At 43.5% G+C, this 25,363-nt stretch overlaps 1 protein-coding gene across 1 annotated transcript in view; it reads right to left on the bottom strand.

Moving 5' to 3' along the window:
• The window catches only part of GTF2E1 (general transcription factor IIE subunit 1), a 55,323-nt gene that overhangs the window by 9,579 nt on the left and 20,381 nt on the right, over positions 1–25,363 (bottom strand). The window contains exon 3 of the mRNA XM_040571948.1: positions 445–646. Coding sequence (XP_040427882.1) covers positions 445–646 — 202 coding nt within the window. The remainder of the gene's footprint in view (positions 1–444; positions 647–25,363) is intronic.

Here is a 25,363-nt window from a genome sequence, read left to right as displayed (position 1 = left end):
AACAAAAGACAAGGGTTTGAGAGAAAGATGAGAGTGAAGCAGCAAGGTGGTGGTCAAAATACATTCTGGAGACTAGATGCACCTGTGGAGCTTTGCAAAATGGCTGCAGTTTGCATTTCTTAAATACTGGGGCAAGGGGTTGGAATATATACTAGCAGAGGAAGCAGCAGGTGATTCATGTACCACACCAAAGAAAACTGCACGCAGATTACTGACCAGAAGAATAGTAATCTGCCTGGTTTAGTAAAAAAGTGGTTGTGGCCCTTTATATCCTTATAAACCACACATTCCTTGGGGAATTTGTCACTCATTTGCACCCTTGGTGCAGAACAAGTAAGACCCTAATGCAGCCGGAGGTTGCAGAAGGTTTGGAAAAACCTCACGGAGCAGAGGAACATGGTATGAGGAAGCACTGCAGTCAGAGAAACCAAGGCCCATTCCCACCTCTGCTTCAAGGCAGGAATCTCTGTGGGTTCTGGTTCAAGGATTTCATAGGCTAAGTTAACATCTTCTGTCTCACGAAGTAGCGCGTAGATGGGCTCGATCTGCTCATTAAATCTCGCCACGAGTGTCCTTGCATCCTTTTTGGGCATTGCCGACTCATCTTCTTCCACTTCAGTCTCACAGAAAGTACAGCGGAAAGTTCCTAAAATGAAAAAAGTTGCTAAGCATCAGGAGAAAAGCAACAAGCCCAGCTCTTTATGCAGCGTTTTAAACAAGGGTGCTTCACTGTTTTCTTTGCTCAATGCTAAATAGCTTTTCTCACTCTGACAATCTCTTCCCACACACAGTGTACCTGGTTATTACTTAAGCAGACAAGAAAGCAACAACCACTTTGATGTCACCCAGTGATACCCAGATTGGGGTACAGCTTCTTGCCCAGATGTGTTACAGTACCACTACTGAGACATTTCCTAATCTCACACCCTTTCTTGCTAGACATTTAAAATGTCATCTACGGCTGCACTGTGATAAAAAGCTTCACATTACACTCCGAAGAGTTCAAATATCATCTGCTCCAGGTACTCACATCGCTATCTCCCAGGCCACATGAACAATTCAATTTCACAATGAAGCAGGGTGTAGTTTTACATTGCACCAACTACTCTGCAGTAACTGCTGGTTTAACTATTTTCACCTTGAAATTACTGCAAAAAGATGGCTTCTCCTTCTGCTGTAAGGCCAAAGCACGCAGACTAGTCATTCCTGTGGAGTAGCAAAAGCATATCCCTCCTCACTCCCGTATTAATTTCTTGAAATTAAGAATAGTAAACTAACACTTGTATGAGTGGCAACTGAGAATAAGCCTGTTTTACAGACCTCATCAGGAGCTAGAAAAACAGGTCAAACAAAGGCAACTGAAACGGTTGCATGGCAATGCAGTTACAAAAAAAACACCCTACTGAACTCCTGCACAGCAGGCCTTTCGGTTTCATCGCTCCATCTGTGAGCAGGAACCTTAGGGAAGTACACGCGCAGTAGGACCTCACCATATGGTCTGCTGCGAGGGGAGCGGCACAGTGGAATGACTTGTCCTTACAAATGCTGGACACAGCTACATGTCTGCAAATGCTGTGCTCACACCTCGGGATTTCTCTTGGCCCTGTGTGATATTTTTTTTACTTATCCTTCCCGTGGCACCTACACACATCTAGTATCATCTCTTAGTACCCTAACGAAGAAAGAAGAAGGTATCTTTTTACTAACAGGGAGCCTGAGGACAGGTTGTGTCAGGGAAACGGCACGTTTCTGTCTAACAATCAGCGTCAGCATCGGCACGGGAGCCTGCTGTATCACTGACACCAGCTACAAATACAGCTGAAAGAATGGGGTTGGCCCAGGGCACTTGGGCATGACGTAACGGGACAGGCTTGCAAGCCAGGGCTTCTGGTATCTCCTTCTGCTGCTTTCACAGATTTGCTGGTCTTGTCACTTCATTTTTGAGTGTATCTCCTTCTCTGCCTGTAACGGAGTGATAAAAACAGACCTAACTTCTTCACTGGTGGCTGTGAGGGCTAGACAATGCTTCCACAGTTCTTGGAAAACGCATAAAAGCACTGTTTATGACAGGAGGCAGAATCTGTTGCCTCTCACCACAGTCTGTAGAAATGCAATTTTCTACGTTGGCACCATCTGAAATAGCTTTTGCTCATTGTTACTTGTAAATTAATCCAAGTGTGTTGTCTATGTAGAGTGTAACATGTACAAACTTCCTGCAAAAAAGTCACTTTGCAAAGTTTGTCACATCTCTGTAAATGCTAAAGCACCCAAGAACTGCAGTATGTGACATAAAGGGTAAGTAAATAAAGTGCTCTCCTCTCCCATCCAAGCACAAAACACTGTGTTTACTTTTTCATCCTGCAAAAATTGCCACTATTGATTCAAGAACGGAACAATTATATAAGCTGTCAGCCCGGCAAAAATTGAAGCCAAAGTTTGGTCTCCTTATCCCACATCTGAAGCTATCAGCATGACAAATTGGCACAAGTTGAATCAATTTAAAATAATTAGCACATCTCGGTTCCCATAATGGACTAAGTGAACAAACACAGGCTAACAAAGAAACCTCTCCTCTTTTTACAACCTACCCCCTCACCACACACCCCGAAGTCCTGCTGTATGTTCCTGAGACAGCTCATGCTTTTTGCATGTCTGTTTGTGAACACTGTTACGTATTTGCTAAAGACTAAAACCATGGGGAGAACGGTTCCGATTCACAGGACCAAAAAATCAGACAATAAATACAGCTCTAATGAAACGGAACTCCTGAAGCTATCGTGGATTTGCTGCAACTTCCACCCCTCAGGGTTCTTCATAAGCAAAAAAATAAAGTTAATAGATGAATTATGTAAAGAATCTGGGAATGAGTGAAATGACAAGCTTCCTCCATTAATATGCTGATTTTTTTTGAGGTGATGCAGCATTTCAGAAGAGACATATGTGATCAGAGAACCGAGAAGTTGGCTTGCCGTGGCAGATGGCATTTATATGTTGCAAACCTCTTCTGTTAGACATTAAGAGGTCACAAAATGTCACCAGAGCTTTTATGACATGGCACATCACATCAGCAGTGACACATTTTCCTCACAAATGTGTATTGCATATGACAAACATGAAGTGGAGCCCATCCAAGGGCTGAGAATGGCCATGTTCCCACTCCAGTGATGTATTTCTTCCCTCAGCCTGGACACAACCGATAGTTTTCCATGCAAATATGCTGCATAAGCCAGGGCAAACAGACAACCCGGAGTTTCCCTGCACCTTGGAAGTATCAACACAGAGCACGTGCATCCCCTTCTGTCCACACACACCTAGCTGTTCCATGCTCAGGCACACAGCAGACTTCTCCGACAGCATGTTAAAAACCAGCCATCTGGAAGGGATCTCCTCATCTGCTCCCTGACTCTCAAGGACTGATACACTGGTAATCTGGCTCCCCAAGGCGTGCTACGATTAACGCAGCTCAAGCTCTGAAGCATAGGGCCAGAATATTTGCAGCTAATTCCTAATGACTTGATTTCACTCGAGAGGAGGAAAAGGTCAACCACCCACACACATGACAAGCACAGTGTCCAAACGTGCGTGCTACATCTGCTCTAATTCGACTGTATGCACAAACACAATGGTGCAAGAGGAGCTTCCAGAAGAGAGGAGACATCAGAATTAACACTGATCCCACTGTGTTAGTTTGGCTCGTCACATATGTACACATTTAACTGGAATTGAATCTGGCCAGGGATGTTAAAGACACAAAGAAGGTCTTCTGCTGGATCACAGAATGGTTCGGGTGGGAAGGGACCTTGAAGACCATCCAATTCCAACCCCCTGCCATGGGCAGGGACACCTCCCACCAGCCCAGGCTGCCCAAAGCCCCATCCAGCCTGGCCTTGAACCCCTTCAGGGATGGGACACCCACAGCTTCTCTGGGCAGCCTGTGCCAGTGCCTGGAAGGATCCAACTTCAACTCTAGCCCAAAGGCATCTTCCTTCCACTCTGTCTTTTGGGACACTGCCCCAGACTCACACTACTCTGATACTTACAAACTCTTTAATTTTCAACCTAAATTTACTCCCATTCATTTCAAATCTATTCGCTGTTGCGCTGCAAACTGTACCTCACCTCAGCTAGCTTCCGTCTTGTTAATCCTTCAGGTATATTTACAAACCGCTGTCCTACTCATCCCCTCCACCTTCACTCTGCAAGGCTAAATAAGCCACACGTTCTTCTTCCCCTTATAAAAGTGGCCACCCATTCATTTGACCACGTTTTCAGGCTCATTACACACTTTCTGCAGTTTGCTCTCACCTTTCTGCTACACAGGAAAAGCTGCAGTGTATGCAACTCTCCAGATGAGATCTCCCAAAAGCCCAATGGCGTTAGTGCTTCTGGGATAACTACTGAGACCTTTTAAGATCGTGAAAGTGCTGCCTCAATTATCACAAGATCTTGCAATGCTTCCAGACCTTTCTTCCTCTGCACTTTCCAGTTGATGAGCTCCATGTTCACAGGAGACGTTTGCAGTAGATGCTGGGTACATGACACTGTACTTCACACTGAAATCTTTCAGCTCATTTTTATTACTCCAGCCTTCATCCTCATCCAGTTCTTTATTCTTGACTGCAACCACAAAACATTAAGGTAATTATTTTCAAAATCTCCTACAAGCTTCTTTTAGAAGAAGCATTATTACAATTACATGGAGGGTGATCTAAGGCACAGATGGCAAAATTTCAGCAGCATCTGCAGATTTGAGCGGTACTTGGTTTGTAATGCCTAAGACACGCTTCTCTGGAACTTCTGTTTCTGCAATAAGCGTGCAGTGCTTTTACCCATTATCTTCCAGGGTCCAGAATCAGGCATCTCAAATGAATTAGGAAAAACAGTTAATGACAGCCTTAGAGAAATTTACCTAGAAATGACCAGTCCAAGACAAGACAGAAACATAGCTGACCTGAAGGGTCATCAGATCATGTTCCTGCGGCTACTGGAGCCATCTTCTTCCAGTAAATGGCTGACTTTTACACGTTTTTAGTTCTTCTGCAGCAAACCAGAGAAAAAGTCCATTATATGCACACAGCTCATCTTTCTGGCTGAGCTAAGTACAATTGTTTTGGAAAAAAAGTCCGTGGTGGAGAAAATGTTATAGGATGTGCAAGCAACATTAATTTCAGCACTTCCTAACCCTGAGTGCTTCATGTGATGTTAGAAAGGGACTACTGAATATCTTGAGGAAAGGACAGAGCTTCCTAGGTTCCTACCAACAGGGAACCAGATGCGTGCCTATCACCAAGTGATGCTGCGCTGACACCTGCAAGGTTCATCAGCAGATGTGAAGCCCTCTGCTCCTCACAGCCCTCTGCCATTTGGCTGAATGGAGTAACAGAGAAGACGACAACCTGCTAGCGCGGCGTGGATCTGCTGCAGGGGGAAGCAGGGTGTCTTGCCAACTTTCTTCCTGGCAACAAGTGGTGATAAGATGGAAACACCTCAGGTCCTGCTCTGGCTTCTCAACAGAAACGTGCTTTATGGGATCCTGCTACTCTACCTGTTAGCCCCAAGCCCGAGGCTTCCCAGCCAGCTCCTCCCATGTGTCCCTATCCCATTTCCTGGCTTCTTCCCACTCCAACACTTTGATGGTCCTGTTCTCCTTGCTAGCAAGTCCTGGCCTACCTGGTCCTGCTTGCTCAGCCTGGACTCCATAGTCTCTCACTTCTCAGACCTCCCTGTCCAACTTTCTTTCCCTGGGTGTCTTTTTCCAGTACCAGCCTCTTCCCACTCCCACGGCTCTCTGACCTATGCTCTTTGATCCATCAGTTCTGCTTAATAGGAGCCCTGGCCTGTCATCAAATCCATTTCCTGCTTCAAGACAGAAGATGAAATATCTTTTCACAGCAAAACCTGTCACTCAGAACATTACAGCACCGGCAAAGGAATATACATGTCTCCTGTCTCCTATTCTGCTTTCTCAGCCCATTCTTTAAAATGGCCAAACCGGTTTTGATGAGTTTTTCCCACGCAGTTTAAGCTCAGGTGGATGCATAGAATGGAAAACCTCAGCATAAAGTAAATGTTTGACAAATTTCTGAGGGGAGGGGAGGGGAGGGGAGGGGAGGGGAGGGGAGGGGAGGGGAGGGGAGGGGAGGGGAGGGGAGGGGAGGGGAGGGGAGGGGAGGGGAGGGGAGGGGAGGGGAGGGGAGGGAAGGGAAGGGAAGGGAAGGGAAGGGAAGGGAAGGGAAGGGAAGGGAAGGGAAGGGAAGGGAAGGGAAGGGAAGGGAAGGGAAGGGAAGGGAAGGGAAGGGAAGGGAAGGGAAGGGAAGGGAAGGGAAGGGAAGGGAAGGGAAGGGAAGGGAAGGGAAGGGGAAAATCAGAGCAATTCCTATCCCCTCCCTCCACAAACAATCCACGCTCATTTAATGGCAATACTTAGCACCCTAAGTAATAGGCAGTGCTGTCAGTACAAATTATAATTAAGTTCCTTTCATTTCTCATTGATTTTCAGGATTTAGAGGACTACTTACGACAGCACCTAAAGGCACTTCTCTCCTGAATCATTACAGACAAAAATAGTAGGTTGAGTGGCTACAGCAGGCCTGGATCGTTATTTACCACAACAACCTCCATGTTAGGATGTAAGGACATTCACCTCCGAGCAGTGGCAACCTGAGGGATTAAACTGAAGCAAAGAGAGTTTTAAGGACTTTAACGAACCAGGCTAGTAACAGAGCTAATTGTTAAAACAGTTGTTGGTTAACTGCATTAATGATGATGCAGATTAGACTTCAGCAGCTGTTCATCTTTAGTGACTCCTGGAGTTGAAGGGACTGCTCAGCCTTCATTAAAGCATCCTTAGCATCTCAATGAGAAACCAATTCGATGCGTCTGAGAGGGAAAGGCGTTCCTGCCCCAAGGAAAAATGAGTCTCCTCTCAATTTTATCGCCTAGCCTTCCCTGGCCCCATCTCTCTTTTCTCCCCATAGTGGAGACCTATAGTCCCAAGTACATTTATATTCATATTTGACTTCCAAAAATCCAGTTGCTTTAGGCAAAGAACAGAAAAAAAAGCCAAATAAACATCTCCTGAACACCACATCAATACTATTCTCTCTGCAAGTATTTCAACGTTTCTATAAATGCATTAAAAAGCCAATCACAGAGCGCAGTGTGTTATATAAAATGTAACGCCACATCTCATCTTTCTAAGACAGGTTTCATGGTCCACTGGATCTCCAGCTCTTGAGGACATGCCACAGCCCAAGGCTGACTGCAGTGCTCTGTCTTGAAATGTGACACAGAAAGTGTTCATTCTTCTATCAGTCCTGTCTGGACACCCCAGTCAGTCCAGAGCACATGCTACTGTTAAAGCTTCTTCTGGTACAAACAGTGGACCATGTGTAGGAAAAGTCACCGTTTAGGGAAGATTTGGTAACCCAAATTCCAGAGTGAAACATCTAGTGTTGCCATTGAAACTGAAAACGCAGCAGGCTTTATCCCAACAGTCTGAAGAAGTTTGCTTTAACATTTAGCTGCAGAGAAGACAAGGTAGACTGCAACTGAGCTACCTAACGCTGGTCAGACGCAGTGACAGAGCAAAGCCAGAACAGGCTGGGGATGGCTGAAAGCAGAGAACCGAAAATTCGGCGTGCAGGTGCTGGCCAGGAGAACACGGTCAGCGCAGCGGCTGCAGCTGGCAGCCAAGTGCGCAGCACCCCTCAGAAAGGCACTACAACCACAGAGACACAAGCCAGATGAGGCTGGTGATAAATACAGCAGCCTGTCCCCCAAAGCTGAAAACTCTCTTAGTAGCAGGCTAGGGAAGCACAGCATCTCCTCTCTCTCTCCCCCTCTTCTGAAGGGGTACTACCAGGTACATACATCTCGGGTTATGGGCAGAGAGGACAGAAACAATCAATACTAAATGCTGCCTGACACATCCTATTGCCAGACCCTAGACTGAAATTTGTTAAAAACATCCTTCATATCATAATTCTGCCTCAAATGAGCAGGGACGTGTGTGGAGTGTGCATTTAGTTCAGCTACAAATGGGGCCAGCAACAAATAATATGCCTAACACCTGAATTCAAATCTGAAATTCTTTGTGAATTTTTCTGTATCATCTGAATTCCTAAGAAAGTTGTGTTATCTCCAGTTCACAAATGGGAAATCAAGAACCAAAAATTAAGTGAAGTTCTTTTTAACACTAAATACGCCAAATCTAGACCCAGTTTCTCCTAGGTAAGTACATATTCTAGCACAAAACCCACTGAGTTAAGAGCTATGAAATCAGTACTTCTCAGCATCAGGCCTTAAGGTTTTAACACAGGTTTGTGTGAATTTGGGAAAGAGCGAGGATTGTTCCCCTGCTCCTCAGGACAGCATTCTCTGTCTAACCCACACGCACAACAGGTTCGGGAAGCAGTCTTAAATACTTCTCCTGTACAAATACTTCTCCTCCAAATCAACCTCCAAAAAAGGTTTATTTTGGGAATTCGCTAAGTTTAAAAAACAGTATTTGGTCATACAATTCAACACCATTTCATAATATATGCACACCAAGGTACAGCTCTGACTTCTGAGTACCTGATTTTGAGCCCTAATAATGCTTCTTAAACATTTTTCTTGTTTAATATGGATTCAGAGTAGTGAATTGCCCACCAGGTATTAAAGAGAGAGTAAACACTTCATTTGGGATTAATGTCAATCGGTTTCTTTTCAAAGCTTCTATTACTGTAATATAGATACAGCAGACACAGCATTTAAGGGCACTTAGGCAGTAGCACTATTTCTGATTCAGATGAGGTAATACTGCAAGACACATGTTCAAGAGGGTTCAAAAACCGCAATTCTCCAACATACGAAGAACGATCAAAGCAATTTGTTTAGAAAATAAAAAGAAGATGGCAACTTGTGGCAACAACAACAACGAAGGAGATAAAGGCACACTCTTAAACACACAGCAGTATTAGCAAATGGTGAAGGAAATATATTCTGTAATTGCCATCAACCAGTGTCTCACTACAATCAGAAGGAAATTTCACTTAGCTGGTGCATATGTTTATGTATTATTTATTCTCCCTGAGAGCACTGTGTAAATGTATAAAAACTGAGGGACTGGCAGTCCTGGAAACAGAAGGTCTCTCTGTTAAGCTGCAGAGCAGATTTTACTCAGGCAGTTACATTATCCTAGGCGTAACTTGGAAAAATGGTGCTGCTAGAATGTTATTACAGATGGCCAAACATAGTGTCCAGCACTTCTTCTGGACCCTCTCGGCACAAAATGAAGCCTGCTGTTAACAATAAAAATAGGAATTGTTGAGGTAAGATACCCTTGGCAACACCTTGGAATACGTAAGGACAGCATTTCTCTTCCTTGAAAATCTCAAGCACCTAGGGACAAGGAAAAAGAAGCAGAGAAATGTTGTGAGACTCGTTCAAGAGCCTCCTGTTGTCAGGCAATGGCAAACATGAAATAATTCCCATGCCTGATATCAATCTGTCAACCCACATCGGCACTTCTGGTTTTCTGGGAGAGACCTATTCTTCCACATTTGCTCTAACTACTGAATCCCTTTAGCAACATGCAACATATTCCCTGAGAAGAGGGATTTACAACTCTGACACACCTCCTGTGCCACCTGTAGTCAAAAAGGGCAACAATTTCAATAGAAGATGGTTCAGAAATGCCAATAACCAAAAATCCTTGCTTCCAAACTCTTTTCAGAATTAATAGGCGGTAAGGAAAATTCCCTACTGCATGACTTTCCTCCACAAAGCTATGAGGACCTCCAACAGAGAACAATGAAGATTAATAAAAAATAAATAAATTAAATGTCATTTTCTCCTCGTTATAATAAACTCCAGTTGAAAAGAAGGTTACACTAGGGATGCTGAGGCTTTGCATTTCATGCAAATCTGCTCATGTACACACCAGAAATCTATTTAAGAACAAAGAGCAAGAATGAAATACATAAACCATTGTCCCAAGGCACTATTTGAAAGGCCAACAGGCCAATGTCAGAAGCGTGCATTTCCATACCAGCGCTTCAAGCAGCGGCGGGCCTTGGAAGCCTGATGGCAGCAGCTGGCAACACCAAGGAGGAGGAAGCAAGACAGTGAGCTCCGCGCCAGTGCGTTGTTTCCAGCTCTTTTCAATGGCACTGCAAGATGGGCCGGCACAGAAAGGACACGCTGCTCTTCCGTCTGCTTTTCCCTTTTTGTTTTCTGAGAGGCTTTGGAGGCTCTTCACAGGAACAAAGCAGGTTTTTCAGATGCTGGTTACTTCAGAACAAAGCCAGTCTATTATCAGAGCAGACGTCACATTATCCTCCTTTCCAAAGGTCTGGAGCAGCTAACAGGCAGCACTCACTGAATCTGCTGTTTACTGGTGTAACAGATCATGCTCCCAGCCTGCAGTTTTTGAAAGGTGCCACAATATAAAACAGCATGAGATAAGAATGGGTATTGCTCTCCAATTGACTTTTTGCGATGCGCTTTTTGCTGGGAATACAAAGGATGATGCAAGTTAGCATTTTTTATCAACTACCTTGTATTCTCACTCATTCAAAAGGTAACAGATCCCCTTCTGACATGTGCACACGTATGCTTTGCCTGGAATTCCCACCTGTTAACTCTGCTGCATTACAGAGTATTTTTATAATTTTTAATTTGTCATATTTTATGACATTAAAACTCATGTGTGTCCTGTAAGCAAGAAAACTGGAATATCCATGTACTCTTTTTTGCACCTTTAGCTGTTCTGTACCACCATACCCCCACCCCATTCTTTTTCTTCTTAATGCAATGCCTTTTAAAAGCTCCTTTGTCTTAAAGTTGTACTATTGTTCTTCACTTTCTGATGAATTATTTTTCTCCCTACCTTGTGCAAACAGGGCACTTCTGACGAGGCAGCCAGAACTTCTCCAAGTCATGCCACGCAAAGGGCCACCTCTCATGGCCAGGAAAGGATTACGGCTGAGCTAGGGGCGTCCAAAGGAGTGAAATGGGAAAGCTTCCTCCAAAGATGGTGCACTCGGTGCCTGCCTGTCCTTCTTCCACCCCTTCTCTTACTGACCATCGCTGTAACAGGGAACAGTGCTGAAAGCCCTGACAGCTTCGTGGCACAAGAAGCGACTGGCGAGAGGACCTCATTTTCTCATTAAATAGGAAAGAGAAAGCAAATGGAAGGAGAGGCACCATGGGGCTGAGCCAAGCGCCAAACTGTAGGAAGGTACCAGGATTACTGTGGAGAGAAAAAAGCTGGCAGTTTCAAAATGACAGAATCGCAGAGAATCCAGGACGTCGCCTGGAGCACCAGCGAAACCTAACACGCTCTAGGCCTACCAAAATGCCCCAAAAAAGAAACTAGAAGGGGAATTACAAGGCGAAATGTACAGCAGAAACAGATAAGACCAGTGTCCAGAATACAATCCTGGCCCGTGGTACCGAGCAGGACCCCTAGTGAAGCCTGGGCTGACGTCTGGGTAGCTATCTCCCAGATGGTTTCAGAGAAAGAAGCACAGTGGGAGTGGGGGGGTGGATTTCTCTCTTACCTTCCAGAGAATGACCTGACCTATCCCTTTTCATCTGATTCACGCAATGAGAACCACACGGGCCTACGCAGGTGAAGAAAATGAACTAAAATGATAGCATGGTCTGGTGAGACAGCAGTAGTGCCCCAGGCACATGTTAAAAACTAAGCATTTCTGCTAACAACCCTTCAGAGACCAAATTCTTGTCACTCTCACCTATACTTCGTACTTAGAAAGGGGGGGGATGTTTTCAATTAGTGCTCTTCTCAGAGGGAAAAACCTTCTACAGCTAAGGGCAATTTTTGCTTTCTGCACTGCGATCTCTTATCGCTGGTTTCATGGTAAAAATGAGTAATGCTGACCAGAAGAAATGGGAATCTTCTCGCTGCAGAGTATGTGTACCACCCATTCCTACCTGCATCCAAATACTTAAGACTTAGAGACCACCCCCTGAGTACACAACTTTAAATTACTGTCTCACTCTAGCAACCTGCATGCCAAAAAAAAACAAACAAAAAAAAACAGTTTGGAAGTGCAGAGACACTGAAATAAACTAATTCCCAAGATTATTTCAGTTATTAAGAGACAACTAAGATGGGAAATCTCAGGTGCTAGAGATGTAAAATACTAAGAGTTGGCCCTCCCACAACAGCACACAGTAGAATAGACCAGAAATAAAGCCCATAAGACAAATTTTCCAGCTCAGCCTGACCTATACCTAACAAGAGATAAACCAGTAAAGTAATTTATTTCATCATCTGCAACACAAGCAAGAGAAAAGGACTTGCTGGCATCAGGAGTGTTTTAAGAACGTCTCTGACCTAAAGATTCCTGCTGTCTCAGATAACCTGCTGGTGATTTGCTGTCTCGCTCATGGAGCTGTTGAGGAGATATATTGATGAAGCTTATAGTAATGCCAGGCAAAGCAATAAAAAAGCCTCCTTGACATTTGCAAATTTTGAGAGTCCAGAGGGATTACCTCTCTTCATGTCATTCTATCTTATTTCTGCTTCAGGTTGATTTCCCCTTACTGCTAACATTTCAAATTTGATCACCTGAAAAATAAGAGCCAAAAAAGCTTAATTCAGCCTTGCCTTTCACTCACTGCTACGTACAGGCAAAGCCCTCATATTATTTGACATGGCAAGTATCTCTTTAACAACTTAAAACTATGCTACATTTAAAAAGTATAAAAGGAAAGAAGAGTAGTTAAAAAAGCAAATTTCATCCCGCTTTTTGTATCTCACAATGTATGTTTGTATAAAATGTGGTCTTTAAGAAGATTGTCCATGCTTGACAGCCTTAGATAATGAGGTATTTAATGTATCACCTGAATCATCTTCAGAAACAATAACGTAAGTTCTCCATAAATCACACCACAAAAAAACGTATCTTTGGAGGAAAAGATGTGCCATGACAAGTAGCTTGGACAACAAAAACTGAAGACACAGAATAAGAAATTTAGTTTAATAAATTTTACTGAGTTAATAAAATAGACTGACAGCTCATCTAAGTGACCTGAATTTACTGTTGACTTCCATTACAGAAACAACAACCCACAAGGTACTCCCTATTTTATTTCTTAATTTGATGAAACAAAACACGACGTCTGCTAATTGTTATACCACTTCATTAACCTCTTTGGTCAAACAGTTTATAAATATAAAGAAAGACACCGGGGTAAACTACCCTTCAGACTGCTAAAGAATGAAAACTCTGGAGTTTTACCTTTGTTACTGTCTTCCAGCTCAATGGGTTGAGTCAGCTTTTGCCTAGTTTATTTTGTGGGTATACAGGGAGTGATTGCTTGTGAAGTGCTTTCAGCACAGCAAGTGTCGAGTCCTTTCCTCTGACAGACCAGAAATCCAAACCAAGTATACGCATGCATCATGGTTCATGCTATCTATACAGCTACTATCCATAAAGGTTTTATAAACCTCTTGAATGTTTTCGTTTCAGATGTTTTACAATTCCAGTGAGACAAAAGCAAGGAGAAAGTGATCACATTCACCCAGTTGCTTTTTAGGAACTAGGCATAGTGCAGCTATATAAAAGAGCATGCGTGCATATATAAAACAAAACCCTAAGAACATTCCTGCTTTTCTTTTTAAATAGTCTCCCCTTCACAGGAAACTTCTCCTATCTTTGGAGACAACTGCATCTCTGACAACTCATTTTACAGAGCTGCTTCTCTCCTCTTCCTTCCCTTTTCCCAGGGGGAGCAGTGGCTTCGCTGATCATGTGCCACAACATCTCCTGATTAATTCTGATAGACAACCAGCAGTTAGCTGGCACATCATCATCATCGCCCTAGGATGAACAATAATCTGCCTCGCCATCTGCTCTCGGATTTATTTTTAAGCAGCCACTGCTCCCTCTGGTGCGGCAGGGACAGCACCCTTCCCCTGGGGGCGATGTGCTGAGGGGTGGTGGCATGGTGGCGGGTCCGGTCCTGTGCCACCGGGCGTTGCGTTGGATAGGAGACACGTGGGTGAGCGCAGGATCCGAGGAACCAAGACCTGCTGCTTCTCCGCAGGGGCAGGCAGCTGCCTGCTCCCCAGCGGGCAGAGCACCCCACTGTTCTTCAGTTTGTCAGCAGGTCTGATAATGTGGGACAGCGCACGGCGGTAGCAGGAGTAGTGGGAGAAGATGTACGTTGCATTTCCTGAGACCTGTGAAAGATTTCAACATCAAAGCTTTCTTCATCACTTTGGTTCACTTCTGAAAGTAACGGATGGTTAAAGCTTTGCAATGCTTACAGACAGGCACCATCCCAAAGTAGCAGTGCTGCCATGGCAGTTAGTTTCAGCCTACAAAATCCCATGTCACGTGGACGTGATCCATAACTTCCTTTGAAGAGGAGAACCAAGACATTACATCAGCACGAGAAGCTGGGAGCCACCAGAAGGACGTGAGAACTGCCTGAGGAAGTCGTAAGGCAGCGAGGAGGTTCATCAAGTAACTGCAGGACCCTGCTCGCTGCCATCACACCCTCTTTCAGGTCCAGCAGTGCAATTACAGACTCACTGGGGCCATGCCACTGTTGAGAAGTGCTGATGCCACCAGCAGACTGCAGGGATACGATGCATTTGGAAATGGATGTCAGGCTGTAATACAGGCTTAGAAACAAATCAGGTGGAGCGTGAAGTTTTGTGCAGCTGGTGCAATGTGCCGTACACCTTTCATGTACTCTCAGCAAGCTCTGATGACTACCCCACAGAAAACAGGGAGCTGCACAAAGCAGTCCCTGCGATATGAACAAGAATTTCAGAAGGACAAACACAAAGGGCAAAAAGAATAGCTACAAGGGATGGGAAAAAGACTAGAATCGTAGGGTGGCTCAGGATGGAAGGAACCTTTGCAGGTCTCTAGCCCAGCCTCCAGCCCAAACCAGATCCAGCTCTGTGACCAGACCAGGCTGCTCATGACTTCATTCAGTCTTGTCTTGAACACTTCCAGGTGTGCACAGCCTCTGTGGGCAACCTGCTGCGCTCCTTGACCATCCTCGTAGTGAAAAGCTCCATCTCCTACCTGGCTGGAACCCCTTTTGTTTCAATTTACACCCTTTGCCTTTTGTCCTCCCAGCAGTCACCACTGTGAAGAGCCTGGCTCCGTGTCGGTCATCTCTTCTGAGTGCTGGAAGGCAGCTATTAGATGGGATGGCACTCTGATGCTAGCAAGACTGCTGAGGCTGTCCTGCAAAACATCCTCCTAAGCAAACCAGGGAAAAAAGGCTGAAGATGAATTGACTACACGGAGGATGCACACCTGAAAAATATTCTCAACGAGTATGTACCAATAATTAAGTATCAGCTGGAATAACCCTACTCAATGTCTGCTCAGGTCCTGATGGTAGCTAACATTTCTAGTGACTGGCGGACAAACAAATTCCATGAACAAAAAGAGGGCAGAGGAGGGTTAAAATGCTTTGGGAGACAGCAATGCTAATCCAAATGAAGAAACTTCTGGAATCCACATTATGAAACTCTTTAGAGCCAGGTAGAAGATACTGTACTGGTTTTAAAAAAGGGGGTGAGCAGAAAGGGCTAATTGTCCGGGCAACACGCTGCAATAATCTCTGGCTCACAATGAAGGACAGAACGAACAGGAATCAACAGTGCTGTGCTGCAGGCAGCAAAAGAAAGTCTGGTTGCTGTGTATATTAACAACTATGTCATGCAAAGCATGAGACAATGCTATGTTATCCTGCTTTATTCTGCCCTATGACCACCTGTGGTGATAAACAGAGTGCAGCTTCAGATACTGTAATGATTCCAAGGGAACAAAATGACAGTTTAACACATATGCTTCATTAGAAAAAAAAAATGGGGAAGACTGACTTGTTCAGTTTTAAGAAGGTAGTGCACGGCAAGTTTGGGGTATTTACTACACTAAAGCAACAAAAGTGGTGACAAACTGTTCTTCATTATTCTGTGAGAAAACTTTAGGTTAGGATACTAAGAAAAACGGAGGATAAGGAGTACTGGAGTGTACTAGCCTTGGAGGTTAAATTTATCCTGCTTCAGAATGGGGTGACGGGCTCTCTCTTCTAGTCCTGCAATGCAACCAAGTAGTTCTCAACATACACTAAAAGGCAGTTAGATCTTTTATTGTCTGCTCCTTCCCTACTTTGCATCTACTTTTCAAAGCAGAAACAAACACAACACTTTCAAAGCCGCAACAAACATGAAACAGATAACCTGGTAGGAAAAATTTAAGCAGAACTTCTCTGCCACTGCTGAGGGCTGTGTGATAAATAACAACAGTTAACAACTGCTTTCCTTGGAAAAATCTGGTTCTGCATCATCGTTCTGTTCCACAAACAAATGCTCCATCTCTTGTTTTAGGCTTTCTTCTCTATATTTTCATCATCAGATTTCCAGTTTTAGCATGTTTTTCTACTGTGCTGCTGATGAAAGCCATAAGCCCAGGTCACAGTACCCAAAGGGACAGCCAGTGAATCACACCAGAGGACTCTGAAGGCAGCTCCTGCTTGCACCAGCAACTACACCACCAGTGCCTACCCTTGTCTTACCATCTTACAGTGAAACTGCATGCTCGAATTCAGACTTTATTTTGCTCAGCAGCAGAAGTGATCAATGAAATTGTTTTCTTCTAAGAAAATCCCGTACAAACTCTGAAGACCAAAATGCTGGTGAAGAGACCAGGTTCTGCACGCCGTGTGGTGCCCTACTGGAAACCTGTCCAATGCTGCACAACGTGGGGTTCCCAGCATCCCAAGGGACATAATGTTATCTGTTCTCCTTTTCTTTCTCATTAGCTCCAATAAATGACATTTTAATCAATACCTCACCGAGTCTGAGTGCCTTTCTTACTGGAATCATAGCAAACACTTGCACCAGCACATTACACATGACTGATACAGACCATCTGCTAACCTGTTTAACTTAAAGTCACAGCAACGCTTTTGACTTTAACACAATATTTCGTGCATGACTCAGCACTGAACATCTCATGATGCTCTTGTCCTGCTTTCCTAGTCTCCTGCACAAACAGGCTGAAAAGAAAAAGCAGAGGACTACAAGTTGATTCCTACACGTGGTTCTTGATCATCCCATTTTCTGCTACTCCTAGTGTGTTCACTTAGGAGGAATGCTGAAAGAGAGCTTAATTCAGCTTGAATTTGACTAACTGACCACCACTAAGAAGAAGAACACACAAAAAAAAAAACAACACAACGAACCAGTAACATTCTTGATCCATGAAACTTTTAAGATGTTTCAAGAGTGAAGACAAAAATGTACAGATGTAGAAGGCACCAAAAGCTACCTTCATGCTGAAAACAACAGAACCTAAGCCAAGATATCTGGGCTCTCAGTTTGCTACAGGTTGTTTCAACAAATCAGAATAAGCAGAGTAGAATAATAAATATATTTTATGCCAGTCGTTGATAAAGTAGTAGGTTAATTATTTTATATATTATATAGTGTTTATTATTTTTAATAAATACAAAATTTAAATGCTTAGTTTTTTCTTAATAAAACCAAAACCTACTATTTTTGTACAACAGCCCCATGTCTCTCCGGATCGGACTGTTCCATACAAAAGAGAAGTTTAACTACATCAGACCATATGTGAGCTTGATTTTAACATGTGCCGCTTTAATAGGTCCTCCAGAGTCTTAGAACAAAATTGGCAGGCTTAGCATTCATCTGGTGCCTGTGACGGCTAGGAAGGATTCTTCCCACTGAACATAAGACATTTATAGCGCAGACATGAACATACGGGCTACCTCACTAGTCAGCAGGGCTCCCTTTACCGGCAGTGGTGAGGCAGAAGCTCTGTCACAGACCACTTCTGACCAGATTCAATGTCTGCCTCAGCAGGAGCCAAGCCGTCCTTTAAAGTGCCTCTCTCGCATGAGTGTTTGGAAAGCCTCGGTAACCAGCTCAGGTGTGCATGCCTGCTCTGCAAACACCCAGCCAGGGGAGATGAATACCTTGTCCAGTTTCAGCGCCTGTGTTTAGGAGGAAATTCTCTCTCATTTATCCAGTTGTGTTATGGGAACATCCAATGTTCTGCAAGGGTGTTTTAAAGCAAAACCAACATTGAGACTAATTTTAGCTTCCTTCCAAAGTCTTCAGAATAGGAGAAATGTTAGCTGCATTAATTTCTTGGGTAGCCTTTTGTTCTTATTTCAGCAGTAATAACTAATGAAGAATGCCATCCTACAGTTGGTATTTTGCAGCAGAGGCAGATGAAAGATTTTACAGATTCCAACTGTGACTTGGGGAAGAGAATGATAACAACTCATCCTCAGAGAAAACCTGTAAGGCGGCAACTTTGGGAGTCTCAACTCAGTCTCTTCCTAGCTTTGTCACACCAAGTTACTACCAATCACAAATGCATCACAGAAGTTGGATGGATATGCACATTCATACATGTGAATAACTTCACAAAACTTCATTGTAACACTGCCAGTTATTTCCTTTAGAGAAGAACACTGACACAACTATTGGGATTTTAATTAATTCATTCATTTTGCTGCCAGTAAATGCCAGCACATTTTATTATACATGAAAGCATTGGCATTGGGATTACACAGCAAGGTTTTGGTAGCAGGGAGGGCTGCACAGGTGGCCTCTGTGAGAAGAATCCAGAAGCTGCCCCACATCAGACCAGAGCCAGCTCCAAAAGGGATCCTCCCCTGGCCAGAGCTGAGCCACAAGTGACTAGTTGGGCCTCTGGGAGAGCCAATTTAAGAAAGGGAAAAAAGCTGCAGTGCAACAGCAGCTGGGAGAAAGGAGTGAGAACCAGCCCTGCAGCCCCCCAGGTCAGTGCAGCAGGAGGGCAGGAGGTGCTCCAGGCAGGCAGCAGCAGTTCCCCTGCGGCCTGCGGAGAGGCCCCTGGTGGAGCAGGCTGTCCCCCTGCAGCCCATGGGTCCCACATGGAGCAGATCTCCATGCTGCAGCCCCCCCGTGGAGGAGCCCCCGGTGGAGCAGGTGGATGTGGCCTGGAAGAGGCTGCGGCCCATGGAGAGCCCCCGCAGGAGCAGGCCCCGGGCCGGAGCTGCAGCCCGTGGAGAGGAGCCCACGCAGGAGCAGGGGGCCTGGGGGGAGCTGCTGCCTGTGGGGGACCCGCTGCCTGTGGGGGACCCGTGCTGGAGCAGTTTGCTCCTGGGGGATGGACCCTGTGGTACGGAGCCATGTGGGAGCAGTTCTTGAGGAACTGCTGCCTGTGGGCAGCCCCCACAGGATCAGTTTGGGAAGGACGGCATCCCGTGGGAGGGACCCCGCGTGGAGCAGGGGCAGAGAGTGACTGTGAAGGTGTGGCAGAGACAAAGAGTTAGGGATTGACCGCAGCCCCATTCTCCTGCGCTGCTTGGGGGGAAGAGGTACAAGAAGCTGGATGAAGATGAAGGTGGTTTTAGTTTGCTTTTAGTTCTCACTGTTCTAACCTGCTAGTGATATGCAATAAATTATATTAATCTCCCTGTAATGAGTCTGTTTTGCCCATGGAGGTACTTGGTGGGTAATGTCCCTGTCCTTATACTAACCCACAAACTTTCTTTTCATCATTTTTTCCTCCCTGTTCTGTTGAGGACAGGGAGTGGGAGAGGGGTGTGGTGGAGCTCAGCTGCCCATCAGCATGAAACCACCACCATAGTTTAGTGCAAGCATGCACTGTCTGACACAGCATACAAGGCAGTAAACTAACGTGTAGCAAATTACTATATATTGCATGTTTTAAGAAATGGCATTCACACAGAGTTGGATGCACGTGCACAGAGTAAATAAAACTGCAATTCTACCCTAACATTGCTGATTTCCTAATGTTTGAGTATCAATCGTCCCTTCTTTTCCAAGCCAGAAGGCTCCAGGACTGTCTGTTTAGATCTTACATGCCCACACTACAGTAACTGAATGTCTTCAAGTCTCAAGGGAGTAAATTTTCTTCTCTGTTCCGTCTTGCCTCCTGGAATGTATACATTTTTGAAAATTCTAATAGAAATGGTATCCTGAGTACTTCTTTATTTTCCTGTTAAATATACTTTTTATGGAGCAAGGAGCAAGAATTTCTCTTCCCACTCAGATCAAGGGTCTTTCCCCACATACTCAATCCAAGATCCTCTCTACACTTTTGCATTAGCTTTCCTTTGAACAAAACTCTGACTTCTCTACATATTTTCAGACTAATTTTACCTCATCCACTACGACCTGGGGAATGAAGCAATTTGTTCTGGTTCCATGTGAACACACAGGGACCAGAGGATGTTTTGCCTCAGAGCTACAACTAAATGAGGCGAACAGAGAATAAAAACACTAACAAAACCCCAAACCACGTAACCTCGCTCCGCTGGCACCTGCACCTGTCACTTGATGCACTATGAAAAACAGAGATTGTTACGGGAAGCAGGCACAAAAACAATCACTTGTTATCTCTGCAATCCCAAACCAGAATACTCCTAATGCTCCTTGGGTACAAGATGAAGAATAGCACTACAAAGTTAGTGGCATCCGTCTCTGTGCGCTCCAAGGACTAACTTTCAGACAGTTCATCACTTGAAAGTCATAACCATCCCCATTTTATCTGTTCATTGTCTGCTTGATGCACGTCACAAAAACATGGCAATACAGATCAAAGATGCAAGAGAAGTGTCTCTCCATTTCTCAACAAAGCATTGAGCACTTATAAAGAATTTACTTCAGGGTCAAGAAAAGACAGACAAAAAAACTGCAGTGAAAGCAAGAAGAAATGTTCAGATTTTGGACAAAAGCAGTCAGTGGAAGATCAGGGTACTTTATTAAAAACCACACAAATCTTCTAAAAAACCCCAAACACTGCCTTTCAAATTCCAAAACAAATCTCGAGTCTGATTTAACCCTTAAATAACAAATTGATAATGCTTTGGATCCCCCCAACACACACAAAAATCCAAGATGAACATCCTGACACTAGTCAAGGGATAGAAGTTCCCTTCAGAAGGGAAGGGAGGAAGTTTGAAGCTCCAGAAATATGCTAGATTGGTCCCCCAAGCTTTTTTGCATCACTCACCCCATCAGTAATTTTATTTTTTAACGTGAACCAATTTTGAATTTTTATACATGTACTACTGGACTAACAGATTATGTATAATGTAAAAAAGCAATAAAAATTCAAAAGGATGAAATAAAAACCAAAATTAACACAATTTTATTAATAGTACAAAAATAATAGACAAATATTTCCTTCATGACCCCCAATGGATTGCTTTGCACAGGCCCCACCTGGAGCCTGCTCTAGACGGCCTTCTATCTTCCTCCCTCCCCCAAAAAGGATTAGGTACTCTCTTGCAGCTCAGTGAGAAATAGCACATGCCCTGAGCTAAAGCAGAAATAACCAACTACGATGGCAGCAAGCCCAGCAACTGGCATTCAGATCTGGGGAAGGGTGGAGGAGACCTGAGGTTCATGGCTTATTTTATTAGGGGCTACACATCATGACACTTGAGGAAAACTGGAAGTTGGAGGCCAAAGCACAGAAAAGAATTTACTGGTATAGAGGGAACTGAGCATGAATAAGTTATTACAGAAAAAGAGTGAACCCAATCTTAAGTTTTAGAGGTGCTAGAGGATAAGAGGAAAAATGGGAAGCAAAATATTTTGACTGGGGGGAAGGGAGGACATTCAACCGTCTTGTAGACTCATCAAGAAACTGAAGAAATATGGTCCAGATAAATTCATCGTAAAATGACTGCATAAAAGGTGAAGAACACCATTTTCAGACTGTTTGCTGTGAGCCAGAAAGGGCATTTCAAGAGTCTACCTTGGTTCACTTAATTTCATACTTTCTACTAAAGATTTTGGAAGTAGAACAGTATACACATGTGCAATGTACTAAATGTACTAATGAGACAGAATTGGAAAAGGTTTTTTGTATAAATCACAATCAGAACGCAAAACTGTCTTTATAAACTACAGAAATTGTCAGAAGTCAACCAGATGAAGTTTACTGAAGTCCAAAGCATCGCACCTTTTGTATTACTCACCTATACCAGCACCTTCCTTTCCATACTGCCAAAGAAAAGTAGTTATAAACTGTATAAAGGCACCTTCAGATTGGCAGAATAGGGATGAAGACAGGTATGTCATAACTTCATTTTTCAGACACTGCAATTTCAGGACACTTACGAGGACCTACATGGACAAGATCAAAGTGAGTGCCTGTGATTGACTGTACCATTGGAGATATTCTCCCACAAGGTAACTTCTGAGTAAGATAGCAATTTCAAGATCTAACTGCTATAATGTGAAAAATAAAAAGCATATCAAAAATGTATTGAAGGATTTTGCATCACAGCTGACAGCAGTTCTTAAATGAAGAGTCATCACAAGTTGATGAATCAATGTTTTGACACTGAGAAATTGTATTGCATACCTGCATGCAAACACTGGCATATATTAAAGAAAGTGATTTTATATAGCCTTCAAAAAAAAAAAAAATCAGCAAATGCATATTTGAAATTGTCATATATTCTGATTCAGTCAGTGATCTGAAGAAAAAAAACCCTCCTACTAAAATGAATTCTCAAACATTTCTTGAACTGATGTTCCTGGCTTCCCATATTGAGAAGCTTGCAGGGTCTTAATGTTCCTTCCAGAACTGATTATGAACAAACATACTGACATTAATTACAAATATCTGAGCTCTCACAGCTCTCAAGTTCCATATAGAAGGCCCAATGTGTTGTTTACTTCCTTTTGCCTTTCATCTCCTTAAGTATATACTCATCCTCAGTACCATAAACACTTCCATCAGAGCAAGTAGCATTAGCACAACTGCAAGGAGGCATGTGAATTTCCTTCTGTTAGAAATGCACTGTGCACAGATTTAACTAATACTTCACCTCATTTGATATAAGAGAGGTAGTATCTAAAATTGAAATAGAAATAAGCTCTGACTCCTTTCCTTTACAGGTAATAAGACCAGCAGTGAACCTGGATTTGTGATAGAACTGATCAGCTGTACGCCAAAGGGACAGAAGCAGAGCATGAAAGACTTATTTCTGCCCCAAAGTCTCTTTAATCCAAAAGAAGACAGAAAGAGAGAAAAGAATCTGAGAAATTTGCAAACGTTTTGTCTTCTAGTTAAATATCAACAACAAAGATGAAATTTTACAACAGTGCTGAAGACTAGCAGAGGCTCAGTATTTCTAAGGCATGAGTTCTACTTGTGTAGGATCTAGAGGCTCAGTCACATAGAATTGGAGCCCTAAAAAAAAAAAAGAGACATACTGAGAAAAACTTTGCTTGTAAAGCTGTCAGACTAACCAGAGAAATCAGGCAAGTGTGAAGAAAGGTGTCTTAATATTTCCCATTTTGAAGGTGGAAACCTTAACTGTTAAGTTATAAAGCCATGCAAATGTGGTAGAAGGGGGAACTCTGGAGGTCATGCCCAGTGTGTTGATCTGCAAGTTTCTACTGTGGCACCTAAATGACAGCCACCCCAGAAAAATTTAGGAGGATCCCCAGATTGCATGCTGATGTGGGCATGGGTCAAGCTGAGACTCTGCTGCATCTTCTGTTTTCACAACTGAAGCCATTTGTCCCTGGATGAGACTGTCACTGCTGCAGAGTTGATAACACAAGGCAGCAAACCCTTAACACTCAGACTACCGAATGTACAACTGATGGACATGATTAGGATTTCATTTCAGAGATAATATTAAACTGCAGGGTGACCTTCATTCCTTGAAAGCAGCAAGTTCCTGTCTGCTTTACAAGTTACGGCTTTCAGCTCCAGGCAGACTAAGATGAACCACCAAGGCATTTACCAGCCACAAACCCCCTGGCCAACAGGAAGGATGAGGTGCAGGCTGAACACACACCTTGGCAGAAACATTCTGGTGTGGCCACCCAAGGTTCAGTTATTACATAAAAAATTATATGCGTAAAAATTGTATGCTAACTGTGCTGAGCACACACAGATTGCCTTGAGTTAAATACCTTGAAATGCCCAAAAGAATCAAGCCAAATACAGAAACAGCCCTTCTGCACAGAAACAGCATCTTCTGAAAATTTTAGCTTACATAAAACCAAATATAGCAGGTGAGGATTATTTCCTTTTTCCTCTTGCTTCATTAGTTTCTTTGCAACATGTATTTTTAAAGATTTTACAAGACTATTTGTGTATATATACCAGCCAACTTAATTATAACTGTTACTGACTTCTCATAAAAATGGGGATTTTTAAAATTGATGTAGTCTGTTCCCAACAATAAACGTGATTTATTCCTATGATCTTGATCGTAAAGCAAAGAGAACAATTAAGACAGCCATCTCTCCATTTCAGGTTGAGTGAAGCATCACAAATCACCTAATCCTTTGTCTTTTATGGTCAAGCTATAACCTTGTCCTCCACTCACTGCAACAGTGTACATGTGCTTTGTTTTAGGCCTGGGGACAGGCAAGCAAACACCTTTTAAAATCAGTTTCACCAACTGAATGCAATTACTATGGAAATAAAAATGCAGGTCTCTTCTCTTGACTCTCAAGAATTATATCCAGAAGTTGCTAATGATCTCTTCACAACTTAAAACTGCAGTATTCAAATATTCCCATAAACACCGACATTAGAGTTCATACTCAGTCTTGCAGTAAAACTGCTAACACATTTGTCTTCTTGTCAGTAAGAGCGTGCTCAGAAGCAGGGCAGTTTAACCCTTTTTCTCAGCCTGAACTGAGCAAGCTAGGCCACACCAGCGGAGACCAACAGCGAAGGTAACACAGGAAAGACAGCCTGCCTTAGCACCACACATCAGTGCAACTGAGAAGCAAATTAGGCACATTTAATTCCTCAGGAACAAGCAGGAAAATAAGAATAAGACTACTGAACAGCTTCAGAGGAAGAAAATGTTTGACTCTGAAGGGGAAGTTTTTTTTTTTTCCATGATCCATTTTCAGATGGGCTTTATCTGAGCTATTTTATATTACTGAGCTTGCTCCTGTTCTGCCAAAGCAGCTGCCTATTTCCTTCCGACTCCCAGATTTCCTTTAATCATTGAAGACATGATGCTGTGTTCTGATGAAATGCCTTTCCTGGCCATTCCTGATGGAGGGAATTAAAAGCCTTGCCAATCCTTTTGAAATGCAAATCTTCACCAAATAGGTTTCATGCCTCTTGCTACTGTTGCTTTTCCCTGAAGAGCACATTGGGGTGGAACAGCAAAAGGATTGCTTATCTTCTAAAATGAATATTGTCTTGCACTTGCCACCCCCTAATCTCCCACTCTCATTTTCATCTTTCTTCCATCCCAAATCTCACATTTCTGAAGCAAAAACGCTTCTGTTACCTCCAGGTGACAATAAAGCTTGATCCTCCAGCAGCAAAATCATTAA

Source organism: Cygnus olor, chromosome 1, assembly GCF_009769625.2.
Source record: "Cygnus olor isolate bCygOlo1 chromosome 1, bCygOlo1.pri.v2, whole genome shotgun sequence".
Classification (NCBI taxonomy): Eukaryota; Metazoa; Chordata; class Aves; order Anseriformes; family Anatidae; genus Cygnus; species Cygnus olor.
This window is presented reverse-complemented; position numbering and strand designations above follow the sequence as displayed.